Source organism: Chinchilla lanigera, unplaced genomic scaffold (genome assembly GCF_000276665.1).
Source record: "Chinchilla lanigera isolate Chin_1 unplaced genomic scaffold, ChiLan1.0 scaffold00100, whole genome shotgun sequence".
Classification (NCBI taxonomy): domain Eukaryota; kingdom Metazoa; phylum Chordata; class Mammalia; order Rodentia; family Chinchillidae; genus Chinchilla; species Chinchilla lanigera.
The window spans coordinates 5,905,586-5,930,755 of NW_004955501.1; the positions used below are offsets into that span (position 1 = coordinate 5,905,586).

A 25,170-nucleotide genomic window follows, 5' to 3' on the forward strand; every position below is an offset into this window, starting at 1 on the left:
CCGCTGAGCTAAATCCCCAGCCCCAATACCACATTTTCTTTATCCACTCATCTACTGATGGACATATAAGCCACTTCCAAGATTTAGCTGTTTTAAATTGTACTGCTAAAGCCAGGCATGGTCGTGCATGCTTGTAATCCCAGCACTCGGGAGGCTGAGGCAGGAGGATCTTTATGAGTATGAGGCCAGCCTTGGCTACAAAGTGAGCTTGAGGCCAGCCTGACCTGCATAGTGAGACCCTGTATCAAAAAAAAAAAAAATGTGCTATAAACATGAGTATGCATGTATCACTACAATATGATGTTTTTAATTCTTTTAGGAAGATACCCAGAAGAGGTATAGCTGGGTCAAACGGAGTTTTTATTTTTAGTTTTTTTCTACAGTGGTTATCATAGTTTACATCTGCACCAATACTGGTGAAGCTATTTTTTCCTCACAGTCTCACCAGAATTTGTTACTATTTGATTTCTCGATGATAGGCATTTTTTCTGGGATAAGAAATAATCTCAGAGTTGTTTTATTTTGCATTTCACTAATGGCCAGAAAATTTAAACGTTTGTTTTCATCTATTTATGGCCATTTGTAGCTTTCACTCTGATGAGATTGGGTGCGTTCAGGGTGTTATGGCCATAGAAGTGTACCTTTTACTGTGAAAAGTGTCTGTTCATTTCAATTGCGCTTTTCTGTAAGTTGTCTCTGCACTTTATTGGTTGTTTCCTTTGCTGTTCAGATGCACTGTAATTTGATATGATCCATTTGTTGATTCTTGATGTTGTGTCTTGCAGTTGTGGCTCTGATCAAAAACTATTTGCCTATGCCTGTCTTCAAGAGTTCTACCTATTTTATCTTTTGAAAGATTAAGTTTTTCTGTTTCAGTATCTAGGTCTTTGATCCATTTTTATTTTATTTTAATGATGGTCAGAGATATGAATCTAGATTTAACCTTCTCTGTGTGTGTTATGGTTTGTGTCTCCGTGTCCTCCCAAAGCCTCATGCAGTCATTGGGCAGGCTTTTAGAGTTTGATTGATAATGGGTATGAGAGCAACACCTGCCCTGGTTTGGAGAGTTTGCATATGTAAGGGAGAGAAAGGGCTGCTTGCCACCATTCCTCCCTTTTGTGCTTGTTGCTTTTGCTGTGTTCTGCCACCATGAGCTGTAGCCCTCTGCCATGTGCCACTCTGCCTTGTAACCTGCCAAGTATGGACTGAAACCTCCACAAACTGTAAGCAAAATAAACCTTTCCTTCCTTAATTTTAGGCATCAGGTATTTTGTCCCAGCAATGAGAGGAAAATAACCAAGACAGTGTGCATAACCAAACTTCCCAGCACCATTTGTTAAAGAGGCTCTTTTTCCTTCAGTTTGTTTTTGGCCCTTTTGTCAAAGATCAGATGGCTGAGTGTTCCTGGGGTTGTTTCTGCATCTTCTATTCTGTTCCAATGATCCACATGTCTAATTTAAGGGCCAATACTATTGCTGTTTTTATTACTGTAGCTTTGTAATATAACTTGAGATCCAGGATTGTGATCTCTCCTGCTTTGCTTTTGTTATCTAGGATTGCTTTTGCTATTTTGGTTGTCTTCTGGTTCCTTATGAGTTTTAAGATTTTTTTTCCAGTTCTGTGAGAACTATCATTGGTATTTTGATTTGGATTGCATTAAATCTATGTATCAGTTTTATGGTATGGCCATTTCAACAATATTGTTTCTGCATATCCAAGAACAGGGGATCTCTCCATTTTCTAATGTCTTCTTTGACTCCTTTCTCAGAATAGTATAGTTTTTGTTATAGAGGTCTTTCACTTCCTTGGTTAATTCCCTAGTATTTAAGTTTTGAAGTTATTGTGAATGGTATTATTTTCCTAATGTCTTTCTCAGTGAGTTCATTATTGGTGCCCAGGAACTGTATTGATTTGTTGTATGTGTGTTGATACTGTATCATGCTTTCTTGCCGGATGTGTTTATTAGTTCTAATTATTTGGTGCAAATTTCTGGATCTTCTATGTAAAAATCATGTTGTCCATGGATAAGTATAGTTTAATTTCCTCCTTTCCAGTACATATCCCTTTTATTTCTTTGCTTGCCTGACAGCTCTGGCTAAAATTTTGAGTACTATATTGAATTGTAGTGGTGAGAGTAGACATCCTTGTCCTGTTCTTGATTTTAGAGGAAAGATTTTTAGTTTTTTTCCCCATTTAGTATGATATTGGCTATAGTTTTCTCATAAATGGCTTTTATCAGATTAGGATAACGTCCCTATATACCTGTTTTCTTCAGGTTGCCTTTTTGTATCATGAGTGGATACTGGCTTTTGTCAAAGGCTTTTTTTCTGCATCTGTTGAGATGATCGTGTGATTTTTGTCCTTGTTTATGTGGTATATTACATTTATTGATTTGCATGTGTTGAACTTTCTTTGCATTCCTGAGATGAAGCCTCCTTGGTCATAATGTATGATCTTTTTAATGATTTGTTGCATTCTCTTTTTCAGTACTTGTTGAAGACCATTGCATTTGTGTTCAAGGAGACTGGCCTGTAGTTTTTTTGTTGTGTTAAGTCCTTTTTTGACTTGGAATCAAGGTAATGTGTGCTTCCAGAAGAAGTCTGGCAGTAGTCCTTCCCTTCCCATTTCATTAAAGAGTTTGAGGAGCACTTCTGTTAAATCTTCCCCAAAGTTCTTATAGAATGTAGCAGTGAATCCAACAGGTCTTGGGCTTTTCTAAGTTTTTATTACTATATCAATTTCATTGCTTGTTATTGGATATTCAAGACTTTATATCTTCATGATTCAGTTTTGCTGATCCACATGTATCTAGGAATCTACCACTTTCTTTTGGCTTCTCCAGATTGTTTTTCAAAGAAGTTACTAATGATCTGGATCTCAGCAGTGTCTATTGTGATTTCACTTTTTTCATTTCTAACTGGATTGATATGGGTCTTTCTTCCCTTTTTTTGGCAAGATTGGCTAAGGGTTTATTTAATTTGTTTATTTTTTCAAAGAACTGGGTTTTCAATTCATTGGTTCTTTGTATTGGTTTTTTAGTCTCAGTTTCATCAATTTATGCTGTCATCTTTATAATTTCTTTCCTCATACTAACTTTGGATCTGGATTGCTCTTGTTTCTCTAGGACCTTTAGGTGCAGCATTAGGTTATTTATTTGAGCTCATTCTGTTTTTCTGATGTGGGCCTTAATAGCTGTAAACTTCCTCTTAGGACTGCTTTCATTGTGTCTCATAGGTTCTGATATGTTGTATTGGCATTATCATTTGATTCTCTTGTGGCACACTGATTATTCAAAAATATATTGTTTAACCTTCATGTGTTTACATAATTTCTGTGGTCTTTTGCCATTGATCTCTAGTTTCATTATACTATGATTTGATAATATGCATGGGAAATTTTTGATTATTTTATTTTTACTTCATCATATTTTACAGGCTAATATATAATGTATTTTGAGAAAGTTCTGTGCTGAGAAGAATGTGTATTCTGTTGTGGGATGGAACATTCTGGAGATATGTATTAGACACATTTGTTCAAAGGTTTGATTCAGCTGTGCTATTTCTTTGTTAATTTTTTTTTGGTCTAGTTTACATATTTGTGATAGTTGGGGTATTGCATTCCCCCATTATAATTGTCTTAGGGTTTATCTGATCTTTTATGTGCAGCAGTGTTTGTTTTGTGAAGTTTGGTGTGCCAATGTTAAGTGAATGTATATTTATAATTGTGCTAACTTCCTATTGAATTGTGCTCCTAACCAATATATAGTGACCTTCTTTGCCTCTTCTGATCAGTTTTGGCTTGAAATCTACTTTTTCTGAAGCTAGGACAGCCACTCCTGCTTGTTTGGGGGCTCTCATTGCATGAAATATTGTTTTCTACCCTTTGATTTATGAATTTGTTTTTGGAATAAATGTGTTTCTTGTGTACAACATACCACTGAGTTTTGTTTTTTGATCTAGTCTGCCAGTTTGTCTCTTTTGATTGGGGAATTAAAACCATTCACATTAAGAGTTATTACTAAAAATTGACTTATTCCTGTCATTGTATTATTCTCCTATTGCAGATTCTTCTTTTTTCTCCTTCTGCTTAACTGCTCACCATACCTGGTGTATTCATCCCGTTTAACATTTTTTTGGTATTATTGGCTTCATTGTCCCTTTTTAGGACATCCTTTAGAATTTTTTCAAGTGTTAGTGTTGTGGTCATGAATTTCTTAAGGTGCCCTTTGTCATGAAAAGCTCTTATTTCTCCATGAATTTTGACAGATGCTTTTGCAGGATATATTAGTCTGAGTTAGAAGTTGTTTTCCTAAAGGAAAAATCATGTTTGAAACGTGTTCTTGAAACGTGTTCTCCTGGCTTAAAGGTTTGTGTTGGAATGTGCTGTAATTCTAATGGCTTTACTTTTATAAGTTGTTTATTTTTTTTTTCTCAACAGCTTTTAAAATTCTGCCCATAGATTGCATTTTTGGGATTTTTGACTGTGTTGTGTCATGGAGAAGGGCTTTTCTGATCATGGCTATTTGGGATTCTGTATTTCTTATTTACCTGTATGCTATATTCTTTCTTCATACTTGGAAAGCTTTCTCTTATTATTTCTATAAATAGGTTCTTTATGCCATTTGTTCTGTCTTCTGATTTTTTCACTCATTACAATTGATTTTAGATTAGTCTTTGCATCAGCTAGCAGCTGTGGGTCCCATTTTCCATGTTCTCAGGTCTTTCAAGGTGTGTCTCTGTGTACGGTCACTGCATCAACCTTCTGTTCTGCTTCTGACACTTTGTCCTCACATCGATCACTTCTGCTACAAACACTTTCAATAGAATTTTTTAACCTCCAGATTTCTGTTTGTTACCTTTTCGTTGACTCTAACTCTTAGCTGAACTGGTCATTCATGTTTTGTATCATTTTGTTTAGCTCAGCTCAGTTTTTATTAGTGTCGCTAAGCTCACTGATCGTTTTGCTTACTAAATTCATTATGTGTTTAGTTATTTCATTTTTGACTCACTAAGCACTTTATTGATCTGGTTTTTCCTTTGTCTCCTTTTTTATCATTTCATATAATTCAGCTGTTTGACTTTTGAGTTCCTCCGCCTTGATGCTCCATGGATCAGCTTTGGGGGAATTGGAAGATTTTTGGAGGCATTTTGTTCCCTAACTTTTTGTGTTTCTGTTGTTTTGCATGTGTGTGTGTGTGTGCGCGCACGTGCGTGCTCGCTCGTGCTCACAGTTGAGGATCAATTGTAATAGAAAGAATTTGTTGGAAATCTCTTTAGTTAGTACCTGCTTTCTAGCGATGTGCTCTGGGTGTGGTTAACTATAGGTCTTTGCCTCTGTCCCGTTTATTTATGAAAGGAGGGTGCAGTGTAGTTGACCCACGACCCAGTTCTCCAGGAGTGCCTCAGTATTGTTGGTGACACCGATATAAACCCGATATTTGTATGCAGTAAGAGCCAATTAATAGCAACAGCCTTTCCATGCTGGAAATAGCCATCAAGTCAACAATAAGAGATTCAAAGGTAAACTGGATATTGATGTATAGTAAGAAACAGTACCCCTTGAATAATACCAAAAACTACAATAATAATATAGACACAAAGACAAAGCAAATATTAATATACAGGAAATATCTACTAAATACAACTAGCATATCACTATTAACAATAGAAAATAATTCGACAATAAGTACATAAAGTCAACTAAAAATTAAAGATTAATAAATCTTAATAGTAATCCTAATAAAAAGGGAGGGAATGGGGAAGGGGAAATGAAAGAAGTAAAATTTGAAAAATAAGGACAAGGGGGAGAGAAAAGTAAGATAAAAAATCCTATTAAGAACTAAAGGAAAATTAACAGAATTAGATAAAAGTAACAGAAAAGAATAATCCAGAAAAATAGAGTAAGAGAAAAAAGAAAATAAAAGACCCCCTTCCACTAAGGCCCCCAGAAAAAACCAATGAAATAAAAGAGAAATTAGTCCAAAAAATTGCTCTGTGTTTTTGAATGTGTTTCCTTTCCAGGGTCTGTAGGTTGGAGTCCACCAGATCTGAGGGAGGGACAGTGAGTCACTGTTAAATCCCATTTGGTCTCCACTCCTATTTCTGTGTATGGACTGAGTTCTGCCCTGCCTTTTTCCTGCCCGGTGTGGTTGGTCAGTGGTGTCTGCCGCAGGGCTGTCTTCACTCTGACCACTCCCATTTCTGTGACCTTCTGTGCCATGTCAGGGCTTTCTCTGCCTACCTTGACATCTTGCGAGTTTGTGAGGTGCCCCACTGCTCCAGGCAACTGTCCAGGCCAAGGTGTATCTCTGATCACATTGGCAGATTGGGAAGGCAAACAGGTTAGGTGGTGGGGCAAGCAGTGGGGGACGGGGAGGTCAAGCAGTTTGCTGGACTTAATACCAGCACTCTCAGAACCAGACACCTCAGAAACTAGCTGTGACTCACCTGGTTTCTCAGCTTGGAGAACAGGAGCCTCATTTCCTTCCTGGCCAGAGCTTAAGCTTCTCAGAGGGTCTGTGTCTACCCTGTGCGCACTCCACAACTGTCTCTTGTGGCCATCATCCATCCAGTCACTGTGGCAGTGACACCAGAAACCCTGAAGCATAGCTGTTCTGTAGTTGTTCTGTAGCTCAGTCTTAAACAATTAGACACTTTCAAATACGACAGGTCCTGTACTGGATTTCTTCTCGAACCCCGGTGTGTCTTGTAGAAGACACTACTTTGAGAGTAAAACCTGCAGTTCGCAGTAACCATGGGCTTTTCCTGGGGGTAATGCCACTGGCCTGGCCCATTGTTTTTCCCTGCAGCTGCTGACCTCTGGGATTACCTAGTGTCAGTGGGGACAGTTCCTCCTTGACTACAAGTACATTTAGCAGTTTCTTCAAAGAATAGACTTTACAATATGAAGCATCAAATGCTGGCATAACTTAATTTCTCAGAACTATATGATCATAAAGAATTACTCAGAAATGAGGAAATTGTAAGTGTAGTGCACAATATATTTATTCCCAAACACAATAGCATTGACTATTTCTATGGCAGTACAAGGGATGTAAATAATAAACATCCCCAAACAGGAAATCTTCCAATTTAAGTGATTTCCTGAGCAAAATGACAAGAGATATTCACCCTGGTGCCTTTGAAAGGGCAGGCCTTTGCCTTCTTTAATTCTCAACAAATATAGCAGTACTGTAGACTAGCCATCTTTCAATGAAAGAACATTTCAGTAGGTTGGTCACTGGAGTGTTTGTAAAACAGTGTGATAACATGAATGAATGGTTTGATACTGCTCATAGCCTTTAACTCCTAATTGTACCAGCCTAGGTGTTGAATAAATAATAGGTAAAGAGATGTTCTGTTAGTAAAATGCTGGGGAGTGCCAGTATAGTCCTATATCTTTGTTGTATCTTTTGTGTGTGTGTGTGTGGTACTGGGAATCAAACTCATGACCTCACGCTTGCCAGTCAGGCGCTGTGCTGCTGAGCTATATCTCCAGCCCTGTTATATCTTTTAGATGCACAAATTAGAGGTTGTTATTATTTTAACTGGCTAGCTTTTCTTTAGATTTACCTACATATTTACTGATTTATTCCTTCTTGCAACTCAGATGTTTCTTCTAGAATCAAATTCCTTAGTGAGAATCTGCTGGCAAAGTTTTTTCTTGTTAATCTTTATTTGTCTCTTTTTTTGGGGCGGTGGCATAAGAAGAAATAATGACTTCATTTATTGGTAATACTTTTAAATTTGCCCTAATTCTTGAAAGGCATTGGACATAGAATTCTAGGGTGATAGTTATTTATTCTTAGCAATTAATGACATTATCCTACTGAGTTTTTGGCTTCATTCGTTGCTGTGGGAAGTCAGCTCTCGTATTAATCACTTAATTAGCAATAGTCATTCTATTTTTCCCTTCCTCCTTCTTCTTTTAAGAGCTTTTCTTTCTCTTTGGAAGTTTTACTGTTCTGATTTCAATGTAGTTTCTAAATTTGAAGGCAGGTGTGTTTTTATCAGTTCTGAAACTTCTTGGAATATTTTTCTTCTCTGTAATTTTGTGCTATATCCTGAGTAATTGCTTCAGAATTTTCCTCCATTTTTTTTTCAGTTGCATCTAGACAACTTTTCAGCTCTCCATGTAACATAGCTCTGTGATTTTGGAGTGTGCCAGGCTTGCCTGAGAGTCCTTACACACACTTGGTCTCACTGAAGTAAGATAGGGTCTGTACCCCTGTTTTTCACCCATTTCCCCAAGTAATACTGATACCTACCAATATTTGAGAACCATGCTAAGAGTTTAATTACTGAAGTTTTCTTTTCCTTTGAGTTGCTGTCATTTCTTTTTCAAATTTTCTGTCAATTTTGCTAGTCCTTTGTCATACGTTCAATTCCTTCCTTTATTCTTCAAATCTCTTAATGACAAATATTTTTTATCCTATGTCTGATCATCATCTACAGTCTTTGGGAAGTGTGACTCTGTGATTATCATTTTGCTAATTCTTGCTTAGGGTGGCTTGTTTCCTTTAGTGATTAGTAATTCTTCACGGTGAGCTTGCTTTCCTTGGAATGCAGTTTATCTGGGGGACCTCTTTATGGATTTTGCTTAAAGCTCTTTTTTTGTAGGAGGATTGGCTGTTCTTTCTGCCAGGTGTTTGCAGGCACCGTTGACAGTAATACTGTAAACTTAATTTTTGGCTTGATGTAGTGTCACACAGGTCTGGAATTCAGATCCCAAACTTGGGTGAAAGTAGACTTTGGGTTAGAAATGTTCCTTTTACCTGTTCCACACAGAACCAAGTTGTTTCTATGCATCTGTAGCTCCCAGGTCTATCTTTGAGGGGATGAGGATTTTTGTGTTTGTTATTTTGTATTTTTTTTTCTACTTTAATTTTACCCAGCAAGCATCCTGGACTTGGTGGAAGGCAAAAGTAACCTCTGTGCCTCCCTCCTGCTGTGCTGCTTGGCCTGGTCTCTTGATGCCTAGCTGTGCAGCTCAGTAAAGCCTGGGGCCGAGGCAAACATAGACCAGACCCCATGGCGCAAGGCTTTGGCTCAGCTCTTCCCTCACACCTGAAGAGTCGGGGTTTCTTCTAAGCCTCCCCTCCCAGCACAACTATTCATTACCAAGTGTATTTAAGGACTCTTTAAAGCATTTTGCCCACTTTTCATTTGGACGATATCTAGTACGTTGTGGTGATGGAGATGGAACACTCAGATGAGTGTGAGGTCAGAACTGTCTAGCACTGCGGCCAAATGCTGTGAGTAGCATGCCATTAGGGTTTTTACTGTTCTGTGTCTGGCTTTTTTTTCCTATATACAAAACCAAACTTTATTTATTTATTTTTTGTCTCACCATATAGTTGATAGCCTCAAACTTGCAGAGATCCTCCTGCCTCAGCTTCTAGAGTGCTGGAATCACAGGCATGCGCCACCACCCCTAGCATATATACTTTGTACATTAATACTGAAAATCCTGTGTCTGGGTTTAAAAAGATGTATTACACCCAAGCATGGTGGTGCACACCTGTAATCCCAGCATTTGGGAGGCCGAGGCAAGAGGATTGCCATTAATTCAAGGCCAGCCTGGGCTACATAGCAAGACCTTGTCTCAAAAAAAAAGAATAAAAAGATACATTACTGATTTAAGATCAGCTGAAAAATTTTCTCCACCTAAAAATGTTTATGTTGGATAGTATCTATTCACGACATGGTTTATTTTGTATTAACTTGAGCTAAATTTTTCTCTTTTGTTACTTTCAGGAAGTTTTTGAGTACTATGTTCAAAATGAAAATTCAGCGCAGAGGTGGAAACAACCTTCAGTGATTGATAAGCTCAAGGTGAGAAAACCTGTAACCGTGGAAATTCCATGGCAGTGCTTTTGGAAACTTTATTTTTTTGTTATTGCTATTATATATGTAGCGGATAATTATATCAGTAATACCTGTTTAAAACAGGAAATTTAAAAATACAATCTATAATGTATACATTGGACTATGCAGTGTTCTATATATGGTATATGATGAAGAGAGCCTCTTCAGCTGTTCAAAGAAAAAAATCAAAACTACTCATTATTATCCGCTATTAAGTTGAGACTTAATCAAAGCAGGGCATTGAGGGCCTGTGTAGCTCAGTGGCAGAGCACTTGCCTGGCATGCACAGGAGAGGGAGAGAGATTTGGGGGAAGTGAGGGAAAGAGAGACAACAGCATTTGTCTCATACGGGCTTAGTCCATATTTCATGTTTCAAATCTTGTCAGCAACACACATAGCAATTAAAATGTACAAAATAGTATATTGGGCATAATTATACTCCCATGTGAGAGATCTTATACTCATTATAATTTAACAAGAAGGTCGAAAGTAAAGACCAAGGATTTAGCTCAGTGGCACAGTGCCTGCCTGGCAAGCCTGAGGTCCTGAGTTTGATTCCAGGTACCCACCCCCAAAGAAAGTAAGCAAACATGATTTTTCAGCCAAATGTAAGGAAGCCTAGGTGAAAGACGTTACTTTAACAGTTAAAAAAAAAACCTGATGATTTATAGTAAGTTCAGTAGCCACTTGATTTTGCACACTGTAGAATGTTAGCTCCATAAGTATTTTTAAGACACTTTAGGTCATTAAACACTGGTCACTTTTATGTGTCCATCCCCTCACAGGAAATGGCCAAAGCAGAGGGCCTGTGGAACTTGTTTTTGCCAGCTGCGAGTGGGCTCAGCCAGGTGGACTACGCCCTGGTTGCTGAAGAGACTGGGAAATGCTATTTCGCTCCAAATGTCTTTAACTGCCAAGCACCAGGTTACTACATCAATTAAAACTAGAATTTTCTCTAATATTTTGAGAAGCATTTAAATTTTCTTGATTTTCAGACAAGAAAGTTTTTCCTACACAAGGTCTTCATGAATTTTAGCTCTCAGTTTATCTGATTTAAATGTTGAAAGTGGGACTTACATTTCACTGGGTGTCCTTTTGGTAGACATCATCACCTTGGAGCGTCGGTAAGGAGAAGCGGCCGCCAGAGTCCTGCGGACGTGAGGGTCCCGATCTGACTGGGGTGGGAATCAGGGCAGAGTCCCACATCTTTTGTTTAGCTTCACTATCTCTCCATCCCCTCGCCAGTTATTTGTTGATTACTTGCTGTGTGCTAAGGATTCTTCTAGGTCCTTTTGACAGTGTATCAGCGAATAAAATATGCTTCAATAATAAATACACATATCATATCCCTTCCTTCGAGGATCAAATTCTAAGAGAGGGAAAACAAAAACACCAAGTAGAGAGAAACAAAAATAAAAAACAGGTACATTATGCAGTAAATTTGAAGATGAAAGATACTTTGAAAAGAAAAAGCAAACGGATCAGGATATGGGAGCTCCAGATCCCTGAGAAACAGAACATGGGCTACAATTTAAAATAAAGTGGTCAAGATTGACCTCATTGATAAAATGGCATTTGATAAAGGCAACTGATTGACTTAGCTAGGCTGATATCTGGGGGACAGTTCTCATAGCAGAGGGGACAGGAAGTTCAGAGGCCCTAAGGCAGTGATGAGGGCCAAAGGGACTGAGCTCCAAACTGCAACCCCAAGCCCACTCACTGATCGCAAAGTACCTACATTGTCATTAAACATGGATGCAGTACTGAGGTGTTAGCTTAGAAAAAATAACTCTGCGTCAACATCTTCTGTCTGTGTCATAGGTCTGGCCACCACTGCAGTAAGGGAAGAGTATGATTGGTGTATGTACGCCAGGGATAGCTAAAGGGGCCAGTGGCTAGGAGAAGAATAGTAGGAGAAGAGATTAAAGAGAGAAGGCCTCCTGTGTTGGGTGGAGAGGGGCTAGGTGAGGGGTTCCACCTTCAGGAGTGTGAGGAGCCAGCAGGGATTTGGAGCAGAGTGGTGCAAGATGCAGCCTCAGTTTTAAAAGGAGCGCTTGGGCTGCTGAGCCCAAGCTGAAAACTGACAAAATGGGAGAGAGTGGGAAGCAGGAAATCTGTTTGGTTACTCTGGTAAGAGATAATGGTGATTCAGCACTGTAATGGATGACGAATGGAAAGATTCTAAAGATATTTTGCAGGCAGATCCAAGAGGAGCTCTTGATTGGATATAAGGTGTTGATGGAGGAGTCAAGAATGCTTCCAAGGATACGTGAAAAGTCAGAAAGATGGGAGAAACCTGGAATGTCATCTACAAGAAATGTTTTCAAACACACATTTGTAGAACTGCTTACGAAGCTTTGGAAAAATCCAGATTCTTAGGCCCCATCCTACAGATTCGGATGTAGTGTATCTAGGCCAGACCCTTGCAGTGTCTTCTCTCCTCCAAGTCACTCTGCTTGTTTGGATGATACCAGTTAAGGAGCAGCCACTAGTTAAGGATTTGTGGTAGGATGAATTATAGTATGTATCCTGTAACGTCCCTGCAGAAGTTGGGCCTTTTGTGCTTATTATAGGCTGCTAATTCTATAGCTTTTGCCAAGAGTTAATGTAGTGTTAAGCTGCCAAAAAGAGTTACATGCAACTATTTTGGACTTTTGAAAGAAAACAGTCTGAATTTAGCAAAGTAGCTTCATACTGGACCCTCATTTCTTTGCCCCTACTCTGATATTTCATAGACTTCTGATGATGATGAAATTGTCTCTGACATAATTCTCTTTCTAAGCACTGAGGGTATCAAATTACTGCTTGTAGTGCATTGTGAGAACTTTGGTAGAGCTTCTAAAGATTTCATTTCAATTGTGTGAAGCTAATACAAGAAACTACATAGGTAGCATGTGGAAAGGGAAATAAACAGGTAGTGTTCTAGTTTATTTTATTGTTTTTCATAGTAAGAAATATATTTTATATGACCCAGTATGTAGCATATGTAGTTGTTTGTGTATGTTTCTGGATACATGGATGGATGGATGGATAGGTGGGTGGCTGGCTGGATGGGTGGATGGGTGGATGGGTGGATGGGTGGATGGGTGGATGGATAGGTGGATGGGTGGGTGGGTGGATGGGTGGATGGATGGGTGGATGGATAGGTGGATGGGTGGATGGGTGGATGGATGGGTGGATGGGTGGATGGATAGGTGGATGGGTGGATGGATGAACATGGCTGATATATATTACTGAAAGATTTCATGAAATACCACTTTGCCTTATTACATGTAGTGCACTCAGATGTTATCCACTGAGTTTGATTGAATGTGTTTTGTTTTATTTTACTCTATTTTCATTTTTAGAGGATGCTATCCGTATTCTGTTAGATTAATCGTAATCACACTAATGCAGCATAACAAGACAAATAATTCTGTAGAAGACTTACTTGTAAATGCAGCTCTGCTACCATTTTTTTCATTTGACCTATGAGCACACTTGTCACTAGGTGGTTATGGACTTTTTCCTAGGAATAGCATTTCAGGAGTCTATGGGTTTACCATTCAAATGATATTGCAAGATTGTTGAAATTTTTTAAATGGGCAAGGAAACACATTTTCTTTGACTAAGGACTTATTAGCAACTCTCCTAACCAAATAAGCTATGTGATACTGGAACTGTAAAATAAGTATTTTCTTCTAGTGGTGGAGATATCTTCAGGAAGGCCTTGAGCATTGCATTTTGGAGCATTTCCAAAACAGATAAGGAAGGAAATCTAATGGGGCTGATGAAATACTTGAGGAAGTTTCTTAAATATACAAGATTAGCTTCTATGTAACTTACCCAAATCATTTTCCAAATACTATAGTTAAAGAGCTTATGGGACACATAGTCTTCCAATTTTTTCTTTTTTATTCCACCTTTAGTAAGTCATGTAAGACAAATTAAAAATGGTAATTTCAACCCCAAATCTATTCCTGGAAAATTTTGTAGATTTTGGGCTAATTTTTTTTAAGTGGGGAAAAATTATTTTGTAGAAGTATGTGGGCTTATTTTCCCCACTTGTAAATTATAACTTTGCCACCTTCTAAGAATAAACTGATAATTTGGGGAATTTTTATTCAATAGTTAATGTAATAAGAAAAACTGAATATAAAACAAGCAAAGAAAGCAATGAGTTTCATTAATTATACTTTGACTTTTCTCTCTCACTTAAAAAATACTAAGTTTGTGTTAATCTACCAAGAATTTTGTGTATCTTGATGTAATATTAGTTCTGTTGAGAGTGTCTTAACTGAGCACAAATACATGTAGAGTTTACTTAGGCTTGACTCAGTTCTCATAGGCATTTCACAGCTATCCTTACCATCATGATAAGAGTGATGCTAAAGCATATTTCCTCAAATCTGAAGTAATCAGTGTGCAAGGGAGTGGTTTTAGAAATTTAGATAGCAGTGGAAATCAGAGAGGCATGTGGAGTATTTTGCTGATGGCAAACTCAAACATTCTTTGTAGCTGAGAAAGATACCACAGTGTATCATGTACTGAGAAACATGGGTCTTTGAAATTATCACTGCTGTTTTCTGTCCCAGGCAGCGATTCTGTATTTCTCCTGTTTGAGGGAAGACTAGTGCTTTGCTAGGTGGTCTGTCTTGCACAAAAGCAAGAGTGACATTAGAGGCAAAAACACAGCAGCACTGTGGGAGCTCGGAGGAAGGAGGTGTTTTGGGCTGGGCTGAAGATTCTTGAAGATTGGCTCAGAAGCATGAATCTGCTTGTGAATGACTTGGAGACTTGCACTATCAGAATATTGTTGTTAGTAAGCAGTTTCTTAAAAGATGCCTGCCTGTGTCATCTGCATAAGTGGTGGGTTTCATATTGGTCAGCTCACGTGTAAAACGCAGTTTTTCTTCTTCCATGCAGACACGGGGAACATGGAGGTACTGCACCTGTACGGAAGCGAGGAGCAGAAGCAGCAGTGGCTGGAGCCTCTTCTTCAAGGGGACATCACCTCTGCCTTCTGTATGACAGGTAAAGGCGGATCACCCCGAGAGTGGTCCGTCATCCTGAACTGACAGGCGAGCTGAGGAAGCGGGGGGGAGGGTGGCTCTGCATTTCGCTCACATTTGCCTAGGGCCAAACATGTCAGTGTTTGTTTTGAGCCCAGTTTTGAGGTGAATCATTTTTAAATGTGCAGAATAAACGTGCCCGCCTCTGTGGGAGGGCATCAGCTGATGTCTTCCAGTAGCCTACCTTAACCTTTGTGGCAGAGTAAACCTAGTCTCATAATCTTTTAACTTGCATTTTTAAAAGTGCTCTTTGGATATTTAAGATTATTTTTACTCTGATGTGTGAGATACTCATCTTTGGGATAATTTTATAGTGATATAAGATACTCAACTCTTCCATAGGTCTAGAAAAACAGAACTGTAACCATTGCTGGACACATGGCTCAAATTATAATCCTGTGGGAAATAAAACTGGGAAACAATAAATATGGCTTCGTTACCATTTGTACATAGAAAACAGTAATTAACAATTCTTTAAAAGACAAAAGTCATTATCATTTTATGATTCCATATAGAATTATTAAACTGAGTGCTGTTTGGGCAGAATTCTCCAGTGCTTTTAATGACAGCCAGAGTTTGTTTTCTGTAACAGTTATAAGAAGAAAGCTGGCTTTCATTTAACCCAATAACAGGCATTATTGAAGACCTGCAGCATAATGTGTTCTTTCACTGTGGGTTACAAAATATATACAGAGTGCCCTTTCTCCAAAAATGTCTCACGTTTCAGAAATAAAATATGTAAATATCCGAAGGACCCATTTAAAAGAGTAACATATTAATAAGTGCAGATACTATAAGAACTATCCAGTTCTTAAATGCCATACAGGAAAGTAGTTATTTTAAAAAAAACTTTCTGGAGACCTTAAGTGTTGAGCAGACTATAACAAACGCAAGGTGTATAAACTGAGGACTGCCTCCCCAGTGGATCTTGTAAGGCACAGCGAGAAATTGTTTAAGATACTAAACATATAGTGGGGAGACCTGGCTTGCCAATATTTAGTACAGACTTCCACTGTGAGAAGTCAAAGACAGTATTTTAATCTATGTTTGATGTTCAGCTAAATGACTAAGTGACTTGTGTCCTGAGTTAGATATCAGAGAGCGAGCTAGGACACTATTCAGAATACCGATCCCCAGTATTCCACAGACTTCATTCATTCATTTGCTCTCCCATTGAATGTTTATTGAATACCTACAATGTGTAGGTTAGGAGAGGACCGGAGAAGGTAAGGATGCCTATGTCCTCAATCTGCACTCCTGAATCTAAGCCTCTTGTGCAAAATAATGATGTCTGCCTGCCTATAAATTCAACTTTTGTTTATTTATAGAGCCTGATGTAGCTTCAAGTGATGCCACAAATATTGAATGCAGCATTGAACGAGATGGAGATAGCTATGTAATTAATGGCAAGAAATGGTGGAGCAGTGGTAAGTGTTCGGGGTAAATGTTTTACTCATCAGATCAATCCTCAGCAGAATAATGCTGTGATTCATAGTTATTAGTTTCACGATCATAATTCTTTAAATTCCGCCTTTGAAAGCATGCTCAGTTTTAGAAATAGAGGAAAAATAATTGTAAAAAGATAAGCTCAACACATTATTAAAACTAATATACTGTGGGGTGAGGGCGTAGCTCAGTAATAGAGCTCATGCTTAGCACACACAAGGCCTTGGCACTAAATAATAATAGTAATAATAATTTGTGGTACATATTTTTATTACTTGAAAGTCCAAATGTTTCACTGAAAAATAAGAAATTTTATACATAGGATAACATTTGTTGGCCAACTTCCACCAATAGACACATATTTTATAACTCTAGGAAGTTAAAAAAGACTCGACCTCATACTATTCTAACATGGTAATTATTCCTTGAATATACATTAGAAACCTAATGTTTATTAAGATAATTAGTTATTACTAAATAAATTTGACATCATAAGCAAGCTATGTGTTTAGGAACTTACCAGGAATGTATAAAGGCACCAGAAGAACTTAAGGTTTTTATTTGTTTTTTGGTCAGTTGTTATTCTTTCTGGAATTTTGTAAAATTACTTACCAGTTAAGAAACAGCAAAAAGATTAACTTTTGCTGTACAGTTATTCAAGTTCTAAAATTATGCAGAGGAATTTTTCTTATATTATAATTTAGAAAATTAAAAATAATTATAATTCCTCTTAATACAAGCACCTCTATGAATAGGTTTTAGATTGCCATATTGCAAATTTTTTTAAAAAATTATTTTATTTTGAAATTATTATAAAGTCACAGGGAGTTATAAAGATAGTACAGAATCATCCTGGGTATCCTTCCTCCACGGATGGACTGAATGGTTGAATTCGGTATAATGTGTTTGTAGAATTCTGAAACATTACATCACACGTGTAGATTTGTGTAACAACTACTGTAATCAAGACACAAAACTATTCCTTCACCTCTCAAGAGCTTCCTCTCATAGCACAGTGCTTTAATTTATGCCTGTTACTAATACTTTCCTATATTGTTCAGTTTAATTTTCATGTTTTTTATGTTTATTGTTCCCTCTTCTTGGCTTCTGTCCTCTCCCTCCCCACAGCTGCTTTTTTGTGATAAATTGCAAAAACAGTGTTTGATGTCTGAGTTTCAGAATAATGCACATGTTCTATCTGGAGAAGCTTCATTCATGTGCATCCAAGCAGAAGACAGAGCATGTTGCATTTAAATGGTAAAAGAACTTGTCGGCTCTGTAGGACCCTCTGAATCAAAAGGAATCTCCTCTGTATTTTGTCTCTGTCTTCTCAAGGACCCATATTTCTTGGCCACTTTCATGATGTAGTTTTTAAACGAGGCTCCCATGAAAACATAGAGGATGGGGTTGAGGCAGCTGTGGAAGAGTGCGATGCTCTCTGTGATCTGGATGGCGACATCCATGCGCTTGCTCGTGTCGCAGTCAGTGATCAGGGCGTAGATAATGTCTATGGCCTGGCAGAACTTGACGATGTTATAAGGCAGCTGAGTGACAATGAAAACTATCACCACCGTGAACAGAACTTTGAGGGGCCGAGACTTTTTGATGTTGGGCATCTTCAGGAGCGTCCTTGCTGTAAGAGAGTAGCACACGCCCATGATGAGGAAAGGAACCACAAACCCGAGGCAGATTTCCAGCATTTGAATGGACGCTTTCATCGACGTTCCTAGGTGGCGGGGAAAGATGGGGATGCACCTGCTGTTGTCATTCACCGTGTTGAAAACCAGCTGAGGGATACTCAGCAGGACGGCAGCCATCCAGACACAGGAGCAAATGACCCAGCAAGGTCTTCCCACTCCCGCTTGGCTGGGGGCCATAGTGACTGCCCAGTATCTGTCCACGCTGATACAAGCCAGAAACTGCATTCCCGAGACAAAGTTCACTGTGTACAAGGCTGAGGTTACTTTGCACATCATCTTCCCTAACACCCACCCGTGAACTGCATTGACGGCCCAGAAAGGCAGGGTGAACAGGAGGAGCAAGTCAGCCACGGCCAGATTCAGGATGTATGCGTCTGTCTTGGTTCTCTGTTTCTTGTAATAGGCATAAATTGCCACCACCACAGAGTTGCCTGCAAGCCCAGTGATGAAAGCAACCGCGAAGAAGGCAGGGAGGAAAACTTTCGCAAACTTCCTGACCTCTTCCTTCACGCAGACCACTTCGTACTGGCTGTAGTCGTGAGTGCTGTTCATTTCGTGCTCCTCGTAGTAGTAATCCGCTGACTGGTTCTGCTCCAAAGCCATGGTTCTGATCTGGATGACAAAAAGAACGCAAGATACTAACTTAGTGTTGCTTACAGGGAGGCAGCTTTTGCCTAGTGTGCGTTTTGCTCTTTCCCTAGAGAACAGATGGTTGCTGTAGCCTGTGTGAGCCGGAATCTCCACTCTTTGCAAAGCTTTAGTGGGGGTATGGACTGTATCTCTAAGATTAGTGACCGCCCTGTGTTTGTACAAGTCTGTGCGCAGCTCTGGGATCCTCACAGCAAGGGTGAATGGTAGCTCTGGAAACTCTCTTTATAATTAAATCCTGAATCACATTGAAGACTCGTATGTAAATGTAGATATAACAATTTTAAGATATAAGAATTTAATCAGATTTCAACTAAAGGGAATTTTAAAATGTTCTCATTTTAACATGTGTGCTTCGGGAATCTTATAGGGTATATCTGCAAAACAGTAAATTTAAAAATGAAAATAAATTAATAATTGAATTTAACAATTAAAATTAATAATTTCAAAAATTATTTTATTTGTGTTACTAACTTATAAATTTATTTATTTTTTTTTTTTTTTAATTTTTTTTTTTTTTTTGGTTTTTCTCCGGTACCAGGAACCGAACTCACGACCTTGCGCTTGCCAGGCAAGCGCTTTTGCCGCTGAGCTAAATCCCCAGCCCCCTAACTTATAAATTTAATCTAAATTAGTTACATTATTTGTACTGAATTTCACTCATTGCCTTTTGTAAAACAAGACCTCCGTTACTCGGCCTCCCTCCAGACTCCGACCCACTTGCTCTTCACGTACTGTTACCGGTAGCACCGTCAGCCCCTCGACCTCTGGGCTTCTTGGCTTCTCTCCTCCCTTCACCTCTGACTCCCATTCAGCCGGTCAGTGCTGACTGTACCTTCCAGATGAGTCTCAGAGCTCTCCCCCTCTCCCAGTCTGCGCTGTGTAGTCCTCTGTACCGTCTGACTCTCACGTTTCCCCCCGGCCCGCTGCAGTTGCATCCTAGCTGGCGTCCTGTTGTTATGCCTCCTCACCACCTCCTTTTGAAAAACGTTTTTCTTATTGCTACCGGTGTTCTATTTCTAGATTGCCAATCTGCCGGCGCCCTGGTAGCTCCCTACCTGGAAGACATGTTGCCTTCCCTGAAAGACCCAATCCCGGTGCCTTAGCCTTGCTACCCAAGTCTCCCTGTGTGCTGTGGTCTCCCCTGCAGCTGCTGCCCTGTCCCCACTTTGTGCCCCGTGTGAGGGTAGTCACATGCTGATTTCCAGACACACGCCCTGCTACTGCTGATGCCCACATCTTGCTCATCCAGCTCTTTCATCGCTTTCTCATCGCTCCTTTGCAGAGTGCATTGCTACTCAATTAACCTCCTGTGAGGGCTTCCTGATCTCGCACGTGCCGTCCAGAGAATAGCCCGTGTTCTGTGCGGAAGAAAGATGTGTTCGCCCAATTGCCCAATTGCCTTGTCCCTCTAGGCTCCAAATTCCCCAAACTATGGCCTGTTTGATCTGTGATTGTAATTAAAGCTTATTAGCACGCCTGGCACACACTAGCTGGTCAGTAAGCATTTGCCAAACTGAAGGTTTTGCCAACAGGTATAAAACTGTTACTCTAGTATGGATGACATACCAGGAGCCTCGTACCTCAGTGTTGAATTACTGTGCTATGTTGCTAACAGCACCCCACAGTACTATGATCAGCTTGCACAGAAGGCCCAGGCCTCACAATGCACATTATGACTCTCAACATTTTTATTATATTGCTGAGGGGTTTTTTTTTTCTTTAGCCTTTCTGTTTCCTTTGGTTAATTTTGTTCTTTGAAGAATCTCAAGTAACCTTATACTTATTTAATTTAACAATTAAAATTAATAATTTCAAAATTCTTTTATTTGTGTTAAAAAAATAATATTTTCAAATGTGTTAACTTACATGGTTCATTTTCAAAAGAAATGTCTTAAAGTTGCTAGCTTTTTATTTTTTTTACTTTTTTTTTTTTTTTTGGTACCAGAATCGAACTCACAACTTCATGCTTGCCAGGCAGATGCTGTGCCGCTGAGCTACATCCGCAGCCCTATTATTTTTCTGATTTTCTTTGGTACACATTTGTAGTACATAGTAACTACATTCATCCTGGGCCAGCCTTTTTTGAATGAGTAAAGCAAAGTCAAGGTTGTCCTTTAAGGAAAAGTACTAAAGGAAGATTGCTTTCCTTATGCAAAAGCCAAGAACCAGCACTTTAAAATAACCAGTCTATCATTAAATTATTCGAAAAATTCCAACCCAGAAGACTACCATGGTCTTCATACTTTTTATGAATTAACTATTAATACAATATGAACTTTGTTTGTTTCATGACAGAAATCTTGAACCTGATGATAAAGAATAATATGGCCAAATAATGTAAGATTGAGCAAGAATATTTTGAAGTAATAATCGTACTAAAAAGTCAGTAATAAGAATAGGAATGGAAATTGCCTGCAGAAAAGATACTTCTGGCAGATATATGGAAAGACATTTAAGTGTTTTTATAATGATTATAAAAAGAAAACATGTTTATTTAAAAAGCAGAAAAGTCATATAGCAAAACCTGTTTTCTCATTCACAAAGTTTTACAAATTAGTAATGATATAGAAAATAATATTTTCATTCTATATTCAGATTTTCAAGGGTGAAGTATATACAGCTGCTTTAAATAGCTCTTTTTGTGCATGAAAATGTTTAAACGTTTATGCATCAAATCTCCCACTACCTAGGTAAAAATACAAACATCTTTGGGCTTTAAAAATACTATATCTGAGTCAAAAGGAGAAAAGAACAAACCAACCTGTTTTCAGCCAGCAGAGAGAAGCAGTCTTGAGTGCAGAGAGGAAAATCAAATGACTCCTCTAACACGGGCTGCTACTTTTGTTTTCGTTTTACACTCCGCCTTAACGTTGGATCCAGAGGACTTTCCAAAGGAAATTTAACCTTATGAGCACATGGCTTTTACTTTATGCAGAACCGTCCTGTGAAGTTACATCTAAGTTCTTGAGTATCCTAGGATACACATTTGAAAGAATTCCAGCTTGTTTCCAAAATCACAGATCTTTCACTTTCCGCTGAGCCGAAGAGAACAAGCAAAAGCCTGCAGCTGCTCCCTGACTGACTGCTAAGGCAAAACCAGATTCTCCCAGGAGTGTGCAGACAGCCCAGCCCTTACTTGGTAGCATTTAGAGAAATCCTCTCCCAGGTTATTTTGTCTAGGAAATAAAAATATTTTAACTCAGAAGATTATCTTTTTAAAGACTAAATTATCAAAGATGAAATTATGGATAATCATTAACTAGAACTTAATCATTTTATGACATATCACTTAATATTTTACTTAAACTGCTAGGCTCCTGGCATCTCTGTACTCTTTCATCTGTGATCTCACCTGTGCCTTTAGCTTTCAATTCTCTCGCCTTCCTATAGCCCTTCTCTCCAAAGACCAGAGTACAAACCTTCAAAAGCCTGCTGTCTGGGAGGCTGTGTAGCTCCCCAGGCTTCCAGACAAATGAAAGAGAAAGAGAGACATTAGGGAGACGTGCGCTGGTGGTCCCCTTCAACCTCAGTCTTCACATTTGCATGGCTGTTGCCTTATTTACTTTGTTATGCAAGGCCAGCCTCACTCTCCACCTGCAGGAGTAATTTTAGACCCAGGCCATTTTCCCCCAGCTGACTGGGCTAACCTTTTTCATTAATTCACAGGAAAACAGCCCCTTAGGCTCGCCTGCATCCTCTTTCTCCTCCTTGAGGGCAGTGTATGTCTGAGCCAGTTTCTCGTCCTACTTTATGCCAGAGCATCACTGGGGTGCAATTAGATCAGCTCAGCACCTATATTTGTAGCCTTTGCCATTGTTCATGGTACACATTGTCCCACCACGGCCAATCTCACACTCTCAAAGTCAAGTCACATGTGCCAAGTTGCAAAGAGGTGAGTGTGATTAGCACTGCTGAGCGGTCTAGCGTTGCTGTAGGAGGCCTGCCTTCCTGCCCTCACGGATCATTCTTCCAACCCCTTGCTGCCTTCTGAAGGACATTGCTCTTAACGTTTTTATCACTGCTTTAGCTGGACTGTCTGGTCTTTCCCATTCTCTTACTGTTTATTTTTCTCGATCATCTATATATTCCTGCCTAGCATACCCTTCCCACTCCACTTCAGATTCCTAGCTCCTGTTCAGGATCAGACTCAGGTCTGACCTTAATATTAATTACTCCAGGAATCCTTCCATAATCCTCCCAAATTAGATCAGACAGTGCCACCTCTTCCTTTGCTCTTACAGGACCATCTCTCTCTGTTGTTAGTGCTTATGATTTCTTTCTGTCTTCCATCTGAGAATACTGAAAATACTGAGAGAATACTTCAAATACTGAGAATACATGCATTCTCAGTATTTACCTTGGAATTTTACCTCATAGTGTCAGTTTACGGAATAATAAGTACATACATGAATCAACAAATCAGTCAATGTTTAAGTAACTTGTCCTGCACAGATATACAAGGTTCATACTGCAGGTGAAATTTTGATTTCACAACTTTAGTTTTAGATTTTAGTTTTATCATGCTATCTCTTACACGTTTTTAGTATTCCATGATGCCATCTATTCTAGAGTCTTAAAATTGTTTTATAGATACTTCAAAGTATCGTTCTTTCCCTTGTTTACCTGCCCCAAACAACCACATGCTCTCTTATAAATTAGACTCCTGTCCTGTATGTCGGTTACGGTGCTGCAATCTTTACATCTTTTGAATTTGCAAGTATTCACTCACACAAATACTGACCCAGCCCTTAGGGCACACAGGACATCAGAACTGAAGTGAGCTGCTGCTGCTGCTGCCGTAGAGTGAGCTCTACCTGTGTGAGTCATGGTGGCACTAGCTCACTGTTGGCTGTATTTTCTCTGTTCCTCTTCTCCACACAGAACTAAGACAATGGGTGGTAAGAGGGGAAATTTGCAAAACATGAAGGTCATGTAGCTTTAGAGGGTAAGTTGAAGCATCACGTACCTTAAGCAGCTTTTTAAAGTACGTACTTGATGTTTCCTCAATGCCATTTTTCTGTACCTCTCTTCCATTTCTTCCCATGGCCCTAACTGAGTCATTATGATTCTAGTTTTCTCTAAATGTAATACCCAAATGATTTCTTGCCTTAACATAATGTGTCCTTTTCCTAAAGAATCTTTCTCCTCTCATCCAGTTCTTATGTTTCCTCTTGTACTGTTAACAGTGACAGATGTTTGATTAACTACATACTGTATGTCACTGTGAATATCACTGATACTGAGACATATATTGGACACAACTTAGATGACTTTATCATTTCTCCTTAGCATCCATCCTGTGTTGAATTCAGATTGTATCAGTCTTTCACAACACATTGTTACTTAAAGCGTATATTATTTTCAACTCACTTTAAATGGCATTTTCAGTAGCTAAAGAATATTTTATTGCACGGTTTATCATAATTTACTGTATTGTGTTCCTGTAACTGAATTTTTAGATTATTTCCAGCATTTTATTATTACAAAAATATTATGGAGAGTATTTTTGTAAATATTGTCAAAAGGAATTTAATCTCACAAAATCATTTTGAAGAATATGACTAACCATATATAATCATCCTTTTTTTTCTTACACCAAAAATAGTGTTTCATACTGTCCATACTGAATAATAATCCTGGACTTCCTCCATGTTGTTGCATGAAAAGTGTCCTTATTTATTTTAGAAGAGTTTCATTGTTTAGACGTGCCACATTAGACTTCAAAAGTCTCTTACTGGTAGACATTGGTTTATGTCCAACTCTTTGCAAATACAAGCAATATCACTGCAGTTAATAATCTCGTGCATCTGTTATTTCCTACAAGAACGGCCGTATTTCATGTTGACTCCCAGTGGTCTTTTTTTTCACTTTGCTTTGTCTTGTTTTTGTTTTTTGTTATTGTTTCCTGAATTGTTTGAACCCAGGTCCTCGTGTATGTGAGGCAAGTGCTCTACCACTAAGCCACCTCCTCAACCCTGAAATACCGTGTTCCTAAGAGAAGCCCTAGAAGTGGGATTGATGGGTGAAACATTGCATACGTTTGTAATTTTGATGGCAGGGCCAAATTGTACTGGGTAGGAATGGTATTTCTCTCCCACCAGTTATGTATGAAAGGCCTATTTCCCTAAAACCTTGCTAGTGGAATGTATTTTGCTAACATGTTGCTTTCTATGCTTGATCTTAGCTGAAAGGCCTAGAAGCTATGACTAGCAACATATACGGTGTACTTTTCCATACCCATGTGTGAAACATTGGGCAATAAACTGATGTTGAATATTATCTTTGCCAGTTAATAGGTAAAATGGTATTGCACTATTATTTTATTCTATATTTATTTCATTAGTGGTAAAGTTGAACACTTCAAAAATCTGTTCAACCCATTTATGCCAAAGATTGAAATTTTTTTGAATTTTTGCATGAAATGTATATATGTTACCTAGAAAAATTCAAGGAACA

The 25,170-nt window shown here is 38.7% G+C and overlaps 2 protein-coding genes across 6 annotated transcripts in view; one reads left to right on the forward strand and one right to left on the reverse strand.

Moving 5' to 3' along the window:
- Positions 1-25,170, forward strand: part of Acad11 (acyl-CoA dehydrogenase family, member 11) — a gene marked incomplete at its 5' end in the record, with an annotated part of 81,459 nt that overhangs the window by 34,258 nt on the left and 22,031 nt on the right. For both annotated transcript variants that reach the window (XM_005406834.2, XM_005406835.2), the window contains 4 exon segments: positions 9,756-9,833; positions 10,652-10,790; positions 14,772-14,879; positions 16,246-16,344. In XM_005406834.2, the coding sequence (XP_005406891.1) occupies positions 9,756-9,833; positions 10,652-10,790; positions 14,772-14,879; positions 16,246-16,344 (424 nt within the window).
- On the reverse strand, positions 17,142-23,150 carry Ackr4 (atypical chemokine receptor 4). 4 transcript variants are annotated; one of them, XM_005406830.2, is made up of 3 exons: positions 22,362-23,150; positions 21,476-21,890; positions 17,142-18,675 (listed from the first exon to the last, which is right to left on the reverse strand). In XM_005406830.2, the coding sequence occupies exon 3, from the start codon at positions 18,664-18,666 to the stop codon at positions 17,614-17,616; it is 1,053 nt and encodes a 350-aa protein (XP_005406887.1). In that variant the 5' UTR covers positions 18,667-18,675; positions 21,476-21,890; positions 22,362-23,150; the 3' UTR covers positions 17,142-17,613. The 4 variants fall into 4 exon arrangements, with proteins under 4 accessions (XP_005406887.1, XP_005406885.1, XP_005406890.1 ...); XM_005406828.2 differs by having other exon boundaries at positions 21,476-23,150; XM_005406833.2 differs by lacking the exons at positions 21,476-21,890; positions 22,362-23,150 and adding an exon at positions 20,281-20,553.